Source organism: Oncorhynchus nerka, linkage group LG14 (assembly GCF_034236695.1).
Source record: "Oncorhynchus nerka isolate Pitt River linkage group LG14, Oner_Uvic_2.0, whole genome shotgun sequence".
In the NCBI taxonomy this organism is placed as follows: domain Eukaryota; kingdom Metazoa; phylum Chordata; class Actinopteri; order Salmoniformes; family Salmonidae; genus Oncorhynchus; species Oncorhynchus nerka.
The window spans coordinates 43,059,438-43,073,501 of record NC_088409.1 but is presented as its reverse complement, the minus strand read 5'-3'; the positions used below and the strand labels follow the sequence as shown (position 1 = coordinate 43,073,501).

Below are 14,064 nucleotides of genomic sequence, written 5' to 3'. Positions count from 1 at the left end.
AAATACCTAAAAATGTTTTTATAAAAGTAACAAATAATTAAAGAGCAGCAGTAAAATAACAATAGAGAGGCTATATACAGGGGGTACCGGTACAGAGTCAATGTGCGGGAGAACCGGTTAGTCGAGGTAATATGTACATGTAGATAGAGTTATTAAAGTAGATAGTAACAGGGGGGGCAATGCAACCATTTGATTAGATGTTCATGAGTCTTTTTGGCTTGGGGGTAGAAGCTGTTCAGAAGCCTCTTGGACTTAGACTTGGCACTCCGTTACCACTTGCCCTGCGGTAGCAGAGAGAACAGCCTATGACTAGGGTGGCTGGAGTCTTTGACCATTTTTAGGGCCTTCCTCTGACACTGCCTGTTATAGAGGTCCTGGATGGCAGGAAGCTTTTCCCCAGTGATGTACTGGGCCGTACACACTACCCTCTGTGGTGCCTTACAGTCGGAGGCCGAGCAGTTGCCAGACCAGGCAGTGATGCGACCAGTCAGGATGTTCTTGATGGTGCAGCTGTAGAACCTTTTGAGGATCTGAGGATCCATGCCAAATCTTTTCACTCCTGAGGGGGAATAGGTTTTGTCGTGCCCTCTTCACGACTGTATTGTTGTGCTTGGACCATGTTAGTTTGTTGGTGATGTGGACACCAAGGAACTTGAAGCTCTCAACCTGCTCCACTACAGCTCCATCAATGAGAATGGTGGCGTGCTTGGTTCTCCATTTTCTTGTAGTCCACAATCATGTCCTTTGTCTTGAATGGGAATTTGTTTTTTAAATGATACTGTCAATCTTCCATAGGAAACCTATTGAAATCATAGAACTATAGACAATAGAATAAAAATGTAAGTTTACATTCAACAGTAGGTGGACCGGTGACTATCTTTGTAGTAGTAATTAGAAGTAAAAATGTCAATTCAATTAAAATGTCAATGGTGTACCAGCTAAATTGCAGTGGTCTGAAGGGATATGTCCATTCTATGAATAATAGTTCTATGATTGAAATGACACCCACCCTGTATTCAAGAGCATGTTGTGTCTCAACGGATGGCGAGCACAACACAGGAACCTCAAACGTTTGAGTTTGAATGCATAAACTCAGATTTTTTCCCCCATAAATTGTAGCTTAGACCCTATTTTACATGATCTATATTTTCCGGTGATGAAGACATGGATGTTTCATGGTATGGTGGCATACATGTATGACATTTTTTTGTTTAAATCAAAAGGGATGCTGTCAAAAAGCGACTGAATTCAAATGGATTTACCCTAAGTAAAATACTTTGAAGCACTACTTTTTACTGCAGTGGGCTAAATCAGGGTCACAGAGTGTTCTTGGTAGTCTTAAACAAATCTACTTTGAAACCAAAGCATACACCTCACACACATTGGTTATGGTCTTTAAAAAAAAGAAGACACCTGCACCATGTCAGATCTGGTTTAAATGTATTCTATTTTGAGTTTGCATCCCAATATTACACTTTATATACATCACAGAAGACTGAAAAATAACAAAACCATTTGACATGGAAACATTGGGTTTTCAGCTGTTTTTATAGTTTTATAATATTGATAACTTCACCATTTCAAAATGTTTTTAACACTTTTACTCCACTACATTCCTAAAGAAATCATGTACTTTTTACTCCAATACATTTTTCCTGACACCCAAAAGTACATTTCAGATGCGGAACAGAAAAGGAACGATTGGAGCAATTACAGAGCGATTTCAATGACAACAGAAACTATATTTGAATTCAACATTTTTTTTATTTGCATTAAGATACTGAATTCAAATGCAATATTTTTACATTTGTAATGCACACATTTAATCATAAAATTAATCAATTTAACTTGTATTTCATGATTTGAAAAAGTAATTGAATGAATATTGCATTCAGATTTAAAATTATATTACAACTTAATTGAATATTCAAATTCAATATTTATATATTCTGTTTCAATATGGTGGATATTGCATTCATTGTCTGCATATCACATTTGCAAACTATCAAATTTACCATAGCTTCACATATTCAACATGTCAAATGCATTTAGAATCAGTTTTAAAATTCAGTTCTCTTTCACATTTACTTGAGTCATTTTCTATTAAGGTATCTTTACTTTTATTAAAGTATGACAGTACAGACAAAGAGAAGGTGACAGAACCACTATCATCCCTGTGGCGAGGAACTATAGGCTAGTAAGGCTACAGATGAGTCAGGCACAACATTGACAGTTGTGGGTGGCATGTGATTTCCCACACATATTTATAGGTCAGTGTCAGTGGGTTCCACAGGTACAAAAACATGACAGGGAGTTTTCTTCATGGTTTCATAAACCAGCTGGCAGCCACAGTGACTCAATCTGACTTTACATACATAGGGCATGGAAATAGCCAGTGTCATGCCCTGATCTGTTTCACCGGTCCTTGTGCTGGTCTCCACCCTCTCCAGGTGTCGCCCATCTTCCCCATTATCCCCTGGGTACTTATACCTGTGTTCTCTGTTTGTCTGTTGCCAGGTCGTCTTGTTTGTCAAGTGAACCAGCGTTTTGTTTCTCAGCTCCTGCTTTTCCCCAGTCTCTTTTCTCACCCTCCTGGTTTTGACCATTGCCTGTCCTGACTCTCAGCCCATCTGCCTGCCCCTTACCCTGAGCCTGCCTGCCGTCCTGTACCTTGGCTCCCACTCTGGATTATCGACCCGTGCCTGCCTTGACCTGTCATTAAACATGGTTACTTCACATAGTCTGCACTTAGGGTATGAAAATGCAGATGCGTGAAGTTGAACACTGTTGATTTCATAAACAGGACTGAAAGTAACTTTTAGAAAGTGGAGAGAGCGAAAGTGAGAGAAGGAGAGAGTGTTTGTTGGTAGATTTCTATGTAACTTTCCTGCTCTTGGTTTCTTGCTCCATGGGGCATCCCCAATCAACCTGTGCTTTTCTTGACATGCCACAGACGGTTTAGGTGCTTACCCAATGCAGGCAAAGTTCTCAGACAAGGCCTTCAATCATGTTAGCCTTTAAGTCTTTTCCCCATCTTCCTGAAATGCAGAAGTTCAGGCACTGCTGTTGTTGTTGAAAGCAGAAACCTTCTGGCATCAATCTAATCATGTTCTGTTCAGTTTCTATTCTGTTTCTGTTCTGTTTTAGATCATTGAACAGTTTCTGTCCAGTTTTAGATCATTGATGTCAATCTGTACAGCATCGTAGAATGTGTTCGGCTCAATATTGGTATATACACCAGCGGTCACCATTCCTGGTCAGGGAGAACTAAAGGGTGTTTCTGCCCAGCACTACCATCTGATTAGTGTTTCACTAGTGAACTGCTCATCAATATAACTAGCGAACTGCTCAACAACAATCAGCTGTGTTAGAGGTGGGCTGGAAGAACCATCGTTTGACAGTAATGAAATATTATGCGGGGGAGTTTGACTGCCAATTCTTGGGCTTAACAAGATATGTTTTCATATACTGTAAATGGCATTGATATTTGAGAAACTATACTGAAATGAAGCAGAACACACTGGGAATAGAATCTCAGCCGTACTGTGACTATATTAACTTATTGAAACAAGTCCTACTGAGACTGAAAGATGTCCTGCTGAGATTGAGGCTGTCCTGTTATGGACATCGTACAGGTGAGAGAAAGGTAAGAATCTAAAGTCATTCTGACAGAGACAGGAAGTAAATTCTTACACTGTACTCTGTACTTTCTGTCGGTCAACAAGTTGTTTCATGCCAAAGTGCATCTGGGAAGTCAAGTGTCTTCATGTTGGTGCGTCACAAGTCTTTGAAAGTGCGTAATTCAGAGAGATAAGTGGAGAGGGAGAGACAAGGATTTCATCATGGTTTCAGGATATTTTCTGACATTCATATTAGCCCCGGGCATAGTTGAAACACAGAGGTACTTGAATGGTGACATTGTTAGCTACATGTTGACTTTGTCTAACTCAGCCATCGATTGTCTCCCGTCACTGGTAGCAACCCCTGGTATGTCAATCATTTCTAACCAGGGCCCTTATTCATAAAGCTTCTCAGAGTAGAAGTGCTGATAGGATCAGGTTCCCTCTCTATGTAATCTTATTCATTATCTGAAAGGCGAAACTGATCCTAGATCAGCACTCCTGCTCTGCTTTATGAATACGAGTCCAGAGCTACAGCATAGGATTCAAATGGTTACATAAGCAAAAGGACACCACTGTTGTTTGACCTTTTCTTGAGGCTACAAGTAAAAACCCACATCACCTGATGTCAAATATATTGACTGGACATTGTGCTTTGTTACTGATGACAGTGCAGATGAAAGTCTCGCTATTTTACATCAATCAATGGCTTCGACATAATTTTGAGAAACTATTAACTCAAAGAATTCTCTATTTCAATGCCCTCTTGTATAGGAAAAGGTTTATTGCCAATGTAGTGTATAATGTAGGTGTTTTTAATAGGACCAGACATGGGAGTCTGGTCTCAAATGTTATAGTATTTAAGCCATAGAAATAACATGTACAATGTATCCAAAGCACCCCAAATCCCTAGTCTACCCCTTCATATACCCATATTTTCTTTATTTCGAACAGGTCAAAGAAAGGTCAAAGAAATAACCTTACAAGAAATAAAAGGACAGGTGAAAGCAAATTTCACCGTTTCTGCTTTCAGTCAACCTGTGTATTATTACAATACAGCAAATGAAGAAGAGAACTGTGGATGACCACTCTAGTTGTGAACGACAGTGTGCTCTGAGCCTCTGCAGCATCATGGGAATTTCCCCTGCACTGTAAGTGTAACTACGTGGGAGGCTACTCCCCCGGTAAACTAGCCCTGGATTCTTTTCTAAATTGATGAATGGTATTTAGATAGAGGTCAGTGGAGGCTGCTGAGGGGAGGACTGCTCATAATAATGGCTGGAATGGAGTCAATGGTGTTTCATACCATTCCATTGACTCCATTCCAGACATTATTATGAGCCCTCCTCCACTCAGCAGCCTCCACTGATGAAGGTAGGCAAAAAGAGTGGAACAATGCAGTTCAGTGAACCATGACAGTTAAAGTCATCCCTCACAAAAAGAGAAATGCGTGAAATTGAAATATTTGCCTGGAAATAGGCCCTTCTTCGAAAACTTGATAACTGTGTGCCATGTCACTGCAAGTTTAAATGAGCGATGGAAAATGCTGAGACGTCTACGCCTGGGTCATTAGTGCTATTCTAAACATTCTGAGACTTTGGAATAGACTTAAGAGTAGCTGTTCTTTTTTTCTGTTTATTTGTTTTTACTATTACACATGGGAAATGAGAGGAGAGATCTTCTTTCAACTAGTTCCACGTTTCTGAGTTAGATCAAAGTTAGAGTGGGCAATACGCTAATAATAAACTCTCAAAAGGAAACCTATTTCGATGCATAGCATGATCTTGATGGAAGACTCCAACACATAGCAGGCAGCCTGTAATAGATTGTGGCGATGGATGAGCAAATGTAATCTAATAACCACAAAATGGAAGAGCAGTAGTGATAAGTGCATAAACATAAAAGTGAATGAATAATTTAGATTATTACCTCAGTGCTACGCCTTGTTTAAATGACAAAGCTCTGAAAGAAACATACACACACATATATATATATATATATATGAAAGAAACACACACATATATAATATATATAGAAATAAAACAGTTCAATGAGACATAATGCTATTTTAGATATTAGAAAATATATATTTTCTCTGGTGGTCCAAGTCCATTTGTTCTATAGTTAGGTTAGATTATGTACCAAAACCACAAGCCTTTATCTTGAGGGAGATGGACAAATCTGTCCATGTTTATACAAGCCATTTGGGTCCAAAACGCCTTCCCCACTTTATTATCCAATAAGGCACTGTCACGATTTTCATTGAGGACCACAGTGCAAACATGCAAATATTCTTTGCATCTCTAAGCACATTAACCCTTTGGGCAGCTATACCATGTCCTTGTTATACAATTTAAAACACATCAAATGTAATATGTACATTGTATGCATGCAATAATGAATTAAACAGCAATGTGATGTATTAATAATAGTATGTATCTCAATTCTTAGATTCTCAGCTTTGCTTCTATTCCTGGTATTCCATCACAGTATGGAATCATTGATGACTCCTGGGCTGACCGTAAAGCATGAATCTGTTGAGGGTGTCATGTGTCTCTAGTGGGTCCAAGTGACGCTCTATCTCCTGCAGCAGGATACACTGGGTGCAGTTCAGCCACTCTCCACTCCACACTAGAGTTTGCAGCTCAGGCCTGCCTGTGTCAAACCAACAGGGAATTAATTATTCAATGGGCTAACATAATTGTGCTCAAGTTTTGTTCACACATACAGTGAGCTCCAAAAGTATTGGGACAGTGGCACATTTTTTGTTGTTTTGGCTCTGTATGAAGTGCAGACTGCCAGCTTTAATTTGAGGGTATTTTGATCCATATCGGGTTAACCGTTCAGAAAGTACAGCACTTTTTGAGTGAGTGAGAAAGTTTGTTAAGCCTCTATCATACCCCCCCCCCCCCCCCAAAAAAACGCTAACCTCTCCTGACATTGTAATGGTGAGAGGTTATCATGTTTTGGGGGTATGATATTTGCGTGTCTCTAACTTTGGGACCAAATACTAAACTTTTGCACTACTTTAATACACATAAGTGAATTTGTCCCAATACTTTTGTTCCCCTAAAATGGGGGAACGATGTACAAAATGTGCTGTAATTTCTAAACGGTTCACACGATATGGATCAAAATACCCTCAAATGAAAGCTGACAGTCTGCACTCACTTTAACTTCACAGTCATTGTATCATTTAAAATCCAAAGTGCTGGAGTACAGAGCCAAAACAACAAGAAAAAACATGTCACTGTCCCAATACTTTTTCTATGGGCCGAGATACTCATTGGCCCATTCAAAGTCTGAGATAAGAATAGAAAACTCTAATTAAAAGTTGCACCTAAGTTAGTGGGAGTGGTTGTGAGTTACCTTGTGATGTCAAATCATCTTTTCCAGACTGAATAGTATAGGTCCAGTTTTTCATAACGCAATGACCACCCCTAAAATGGAAAGATATGTGCATTATCACACAGACAGCTTCTACTGTAATTTTGTAAACAACACTGACGTTCTCCTATACTTTGAAAATGTTAGTCAGGGTAGAATAGTCCACAAGCATTGCAACGCCATATAGGCTGTAATTAAGCCTGTTGAACTGTGTACAACTGGGTCAAATCTGTGTCAGAAACAGACCAAGGACGTGTTCCAAATAATCCCTCTCTTCTTCCGTTTCTCATTACTGTTAAAAGAAACTCCCTTTAGCCCATGCATATCCAAATCCAATGCTATTATATTCCTGGGGAGTAGTGAACAAGTGCACACTTCAGGAAGGAGAGATTATTGGGACATTCCCCAAGTGGGCTTCTCTGCCAGTGTGATTGTGTGTCAGCTATCCCTGGTCTCTTAAACGCGCATGGCTCCGGTCAACAGTAGTGCCTTTTCAGAGGTCCCATTCAGGTGAAACACAGTGCTGTCCATCTGTCTGAACATCTGCACATCCGACTCCTTCACACCAGCCGTTGCAATGAAGTACCATTTGCCAAGATACTGTGAGTGAGTGAGTGAGTGAGTGAGTGAGTGAGTGAGTGAGTGAGTGAGTGAGTGAGTGAGTGAGTGAGTGAGAGAGAGAGAGAGAAGGAAGGAAGGAAGGAAAGAGAGAAGGGCAGAATTATAGGAAAGAAAACATCTATTTTAAGACATTACTGACAAAAAATGACCACCAGAGTGAGAAAACAGTGGGTGGGGAAAGTGTACGATGACAAGGGAAAGGCCAAGGCGATAAATGTGAAATAATTCAAAAACTACATCTGAAACTGAGAAACCATTTGTTGAGGTGCTGTCCATATCCAGCCATTACAGAAAAAAGAAATTAATTGTGAAATCATGTGGATTTTCTGTAAACCATATACTGTATGCTTGTAAGACTCCAATTACAACACTTTCAAGTCAAACCACATATGGTGGGAAGTCTGTACAGCAAACTGCATTTTGTATGATGTTTGCAGGGCTCACTTGTAAAAGTGACTCATTGTCTGTTTTTACTCAAAGTTGACTCCTTGTACAGTGGGGCAAAAAAGTATTTAGTCAGCCACCAATTGTGCAAGTTCTCCCACTTAAAAAGATGAGAGAGGCTTGTAATTTTCATCATAGATACACTTAAACTATGACAGACAAAATGAGAAGAAAAAAATGAGAAAAAAAAATCCAGAAAATCACGTAGGATTTTTAATGAATTTATTTGCAAATTATGGTGGAAAATAAGTATTTGGTCAATAACAAAAGTTTATCTCAATACTTTGTTATATACCCTTCGTTGGCAATGACAGATGTCAAACATTTTCTGTATGTCTTCAGAAGGTTTTCACACACTGTTGCTGGTATTTTGGCCCATTCCTCCAAGCAGATCTCCTCTAGAGCAGTGATGTTTTTGGGCTGTTGCTGGGCAACACGGACTTTCAACTCCCTCCAAAGATTTTCTATGGGGTTGAGATCTGGAGACTGGCTAGGCCACTCCAGGACCTTGAAATGCTTCTTACGAAGCCACTGCTTCGTTGCCCGGGCGGTGTGTTTGGGATCATTGTCATGCTGAAAGACCCAGCCACGTTTCATCTTCAATGCCCTTGCTGATGGAAGGAGGTTTTCACTCAAATCTCACGATACATGGCCCCATTCATTCTTTCCTTTACACGGATCAGTCGTCCTGGTCCCTTTGCAGAAAAACAGCCCCAAAGCATGATGTTTCCACCCCCATGCTTCACAGTAGGTATGGTGTTCTTTGGATGCAACTCAGCATTCTTTGTCCTCCAAACACGACGAGTTGAGTTTTTACCAAATAGTTCTATTTTGGTTTCATCTGACCATATGACATTCTCCCAATCTTCTTCTGGATCATCCAAATGCTCTCTAGCAAACTTCAGACGGGCCTAGACATGTACTGGCTTAAGCAGGGGGACACGTCTGGCACTGCAGGATTTGAGTCCCTGGCGGCGTAGTGCGTTACTGATGGTAGGCTTTGTTACTTTGGTCCCAGCTCTCTGCAGGTCATTCACTAGGTCCCCCCATGTGGTTCTGGGATTTTTGCTCACCGTTCTTGTGATCATTTTGACCCCACGGGTGAGATCTTGCGTGGAGCCCCAGATCGAGGGAGATTATCAGTGGTCTTGTATGTCTTCCATTTCCTAATAATTGCTCCCACAGTTGATTTCTTCAAACCAAGCTGCTTACCTATTGCAGATTCAGTCTACAATGTGATTTTCTGGATTTTTTTTCTCATTGTCTGTCATAGTTGAAGTGTTTTTTTTTTGTAAATAAATTAAAGACCAAAATAATCTTTTGAGAATCATCATGAAGGGCTCATGAGGTTTTGATATATCATCGCTTGTGCATAGTAACCTAATTAATAGGTCAATAGTACTAAAAACAGATATCGCATCTGCATATCTCTCTTACCTGTCGGGTATTGAGACTGCTTGTAGATAGGAAGACTGGTTGGGAGCAGGGGGTGAAGAGCTGACCCAACCACCCATTCACAAAGAGCAAGAATGAATACACTTCCTTGGCCTCTAACATACCTGAACTACTTCAAATCAACTTGCGGCCTAAAAGAAACCTGGTAATTGAGTGCTTTTTCTAGGCTTGATCTTTCTGTGTCCGGACTGAGCTTTAAACGTTTTAGGATTGTGGTAATCATTAACCCCTTTTTGTTAGCACAACTTTCCACCATCCCACATAGTCCAAAGGCCCACATACCAAAACGGTTTTGTACCATGGTTTATGAAGCGGGACCGAAAAATGTCAATATTATTACCTATAAGTCTTTTTGGGTGGGTGGCCTTTAAAGTAAGAAGTGTTTAAGCTTTTACCCAATTTTAGGAAATAGGCCTGCTTCTACACCTATCCTCCTCACCCTTCATCAGCCCCCATGTTGGTGGATGGGTTTCAATATGACTGTCATTTCTGCAGTCTACACTGGTAATGCACATCCCACAGGTTCTTGTTTTGTAAGACAGTATCACAGAGCTAGAGTAACTACCAAGCAGTATCAATGTAATGAATTATTCTTGTTGTAAGCATTAGGGCCAGGAGTTTTCCTGAATATGTGAGCCTGAACAGGAAAAAACCCTGCTACAATACCACACGCAAACTCAACTTTCTGAGTGTTTCATAGGTAGACCTTCATAGGATGTCCTTGTTTTCTGATTTGTGAATAACAATATTGTGCATATTCATTTGACTCGTGTTAACGTTTTGAGGAGAACAAAGAGAACACTGCTTCCAATTGGTGTAGTCGGATCAACTTTTCAGGGGTTCTTTGTCTCTTAATGGAATATGCCTGACATTATTTAATTCTCTCTCTCTATACATACCAGCAACGTCACACCGATAAAGTTCCAAATTTAATGCTGAAAAGCACATCTGATCATTAGGCACAAACTGGTTGAATCAACATTGTTTCAACGTAACTTGTCAATGTAATCATGACGTGGAACCTATGTGGAAAATACATTAGATATGAAAAAAGTAATCAACCTTAAACGGTTGTTTTGAGGGTGAAATTTCAACCACCGGATGATGTTATCATGGTCACTGTAGTGTTATGCTTTATGAGAAGAATCTTGAGGGGAATATCCCTTTGGTTGACTTTAACGAAACAATAACGTAACACAGGAGACTGTCTTCAATGTTACGACGGATGCACGTGGACCGACTTGCCCAATCACCTTTAATATGACGTCATGAACATACCTGTGCCATGCGCTATAATAAAATAGTTCCAATACAACACATCACCCTTTCAAGACATATGTTTCTAAAATGTCAACACAACACAATGTTTATAGTTCATCACTCTGTAATTAACTTGCCTCAACATATGAATTTATAAACAAACTTTTCTGTCTTTAAAGTTCAACAACTCATGAAACATCAACTCATTTTCTGTCTTTAACATTCCATAAAAACAGTTGTTGTTTCTTCAACACTAACTATATATTACCCTAAGGTGAGCTGGGTGGACTGCCAGTCACATTCATAGCTGCAGTGGGGTTCTTTCTCTAGCTGAGAACTGTGGAGCATTGTCTGTAATTAGAATATTTGGGCATCCTAAACAGGCGAAGATGTTCTTCAGTTTAGCTCTTGTAGTTTCTCCTGACACGTCTTTGAGGTAAGATATTTCTATATACATCTAGAAAAATACTCCACAACTACCAAGTAGTTTTGCTTGTTGAGCTCACATATGTCAGCTGCTACTCTTTCCCATGGGCGACTGGGGAGTGGAGTGGTGATCAGAGGCTCCCTCCTCTGAGTAGGTTCGGACTCGTGGCAGTCTTTGCATGTACTGACTATTTCCTGACCATTTCCTGTTTTTACTTATTCAAGGCCACCACACACTACCTCTAGCTCGCTCCCGGCCCTTCACAACGCCCTGATGGCTGTTGAGTATGCGCTTTAACATTTCAGTTCTCATATTTTGTGGTACTACTATTCTATCTCCATACAACATTAGTCCTTGTGTCATTGAGAGGTTCTGTCGGGGGGTGTAGTAGGCTTGCACCTTGTCTGGCACTTTGGCTGCATAGGTCCACAGACGATGCAATCTCAACCACACTGCACACTGCCCTAACCCATCTGGACAAGAGGAATACCTATGTGAGAATGCTGTTCATCGACTACAGCTCGGCATTTAACACCATAGTGCCCTCCAAGCTCGTCATCAAGCTCGAGACCCTGGGTCTCGACCCCGCCCTGTGCAACTGGGTACTGGACTTCCTGACGGGCCGCCCCCAGGTGGTGAGGGTAGGCAACAACATCTCCACCCCGCTGATCCTCAACACTGGGGCCCCACAAGGGTGCGTTCTGAGCCCTCTCCTGTACTCCCTGTTCACCCACGACTGCGTGGCCACGCACGCCTCCAACTCAATCATCAAGTTTGCGGACGACACAACAGTGGTAGGCTTGATTACCAACAACGACGAGACAGCCTACAGGGAGGAGGTGAGGGCCCTCGGAGTGTGGTGTCAGGAAAATAACCTCACACTCAACGTCAACAAAACTAAGGAGATGATTGTGGACTTCAGGAAACAGCAGAGGGAACACCCCCTATCCACATCGATGGAACAGTAGTGGAGAGGGTAGTAAGTTTTAAGTTCCTCGGCATACACATCACAGACAAACTGAATTGGTCCACTCACACAGACAGCATCGTGAAGAAGGCGCAGCAGCGCCTCTTCAACCTCAGGAGGCTGAAGAAATTCGGCTTGTCACCAAAAGCACTCACAAACTTCTACAGATGCACAATCAAGAGCATCCTGTCGGGCTGTATCACCGCCTGGTACGGCAACTGCTCCGCCCACAACCGTAAGGCTCTCCAGAGGGTAGTGAAGTCTGCACAACGCATCACCGGGGGCAAAACTACCTGCCCTCCAGGACACCTACACCACCCGATGTTACAGGAAGGCCATAAAGATCATCAAGGACAACAACCACCCGAGCCACTGCCTGTTCACCCCGCTATCATCCAGAAGGCGAGGTCAGTACAGGTGCATCAAAGCTGGGACCGAGAGACTGAAAAACAGCTTCTATCTCAAGGCCATCAGACTGTTAAACAGCCACCACTAACATTGAGTGGCTGCTGCCAACACACTGACACTGACTCAACTCCAGCCACTTTAATAATGGGAATTGATGGGAAATGATGTAAATCACTAGCCACTTTAAACAATGCTACCTAATATAATGTTACATACACTACATTATTCATCTCATATGCATACGTATATACTGTACTCTATATCTTCTACTGCATCCTTACGTAATACATGTATCACTAGCCACTTTAACTATGCCACTTTGTTTACACTCATCTCATATGTATATACTGTACTCGATACCATCTACTGTATCTTGCCTATGCTGCTCTGTACCATCACTCATTCATATATCTTTATGTACATATTCTTTATCCCCTTACACTGTGTATAAGACAGTAGTTTTGGAATTGTTAGTTAGATTACTTGTTGGTTATTACTGCATTGTCGGAACTAGAAGCACAAGCATTTCGCTACACTCGCATTAACATCTGCTAACCATGTGTATGTGACAAATAAAATTTGATTTGATACTTAGGCCATCCTGTTGTCACATAGTGTTTCACCATCTGCAGCTCTGCATCTTGTTGTGTCTGCTTCTTGACGACGTCCAGCTTGTTGGTTGAGATAGGCCATGCTGTATGAACTGCATCCTTATGAACTTCATCCTTATAGGGCTCGATTTCACTGGTCAGCCCTGCGATATCTTGTGTAACGGCTGACTGGGGATGTCTGGAAAGGGTGTATGCTATAACAAGCCGTTTCCCCGGCACATACTTGGCTGTAGGGTTATAACACATCATGCGCATGAACCGTCTCTGACAGGCACTAAGTCAAGGTCTTCACAGTTTATTAGTGGAATAAGAAGTTTGATCACTCTGCAGTGTGAATGTATCTAGGCCATACAGATATCTGGTAAACTTATCATATGCCCAGTCACTCCTTTTCTATCTGTGCGTGGTGCTTATTTGCATCTGTGAGAGTCCTGGAGCAATAAGCTACTGGCTTTAACTGTCCACCTTGTTTCTGTAGTAGGACCATCCTAACCCATAACTACTGGCGTCTGCACTGACCATGGTAGGCTTTGTCATATCATAGTCAGGATCGAGGGAAAGATGAACCGAGCAAAGTACAGAGAGATCCTTAATGAAAACCTTCTCTAGAGTCCTCAGGACCTCCGAAGGTGAACATTCGCCCCAGTCTAACAGGGACAACACAGCCAAGACAACGCATGAGTGGTTTCGTGATAAGTCTCTGAATGTCCTTGAGTGGCCCAGCCAGAGCCCGGACTTGAAAATAGCTGTGCAGCAACGGTCCACATCCAACCTGACAGAGCTTGAGAGGATCTGCAGAGAAGAATGGGAGAAACTCCCCAAATACAGGTGTGCCAAGCTTGTAGCGTCAGACCCAAGAAGAGT

General features: G+C 41.4%; 1 protein-coding gene across 1 annotated transcript; it reads right to left on the bottom strand.

The window, feature by feature from the left end:
• Positions 1-1,428: 1,428 nt before the first annotated feature.
• On the bottom strand, positions 1,429-7,748 carry LOC135575048 (apolipoprotein M-like; the record flags this gene model as incomplete). Its single annotated transcript, XM_065027203.1, has 3 exons — positions 1,429-6,275; positions 6,990-7,134; positions 7,470-7,748. Coding segments are annotated over 3 exons (582 nt in total), but the record flags the coding sequence as incomplete, so codon positions are not given.
• Between the last annotated feature and the right edge of the window lie 6,316 nt (positions 7,749-14,064).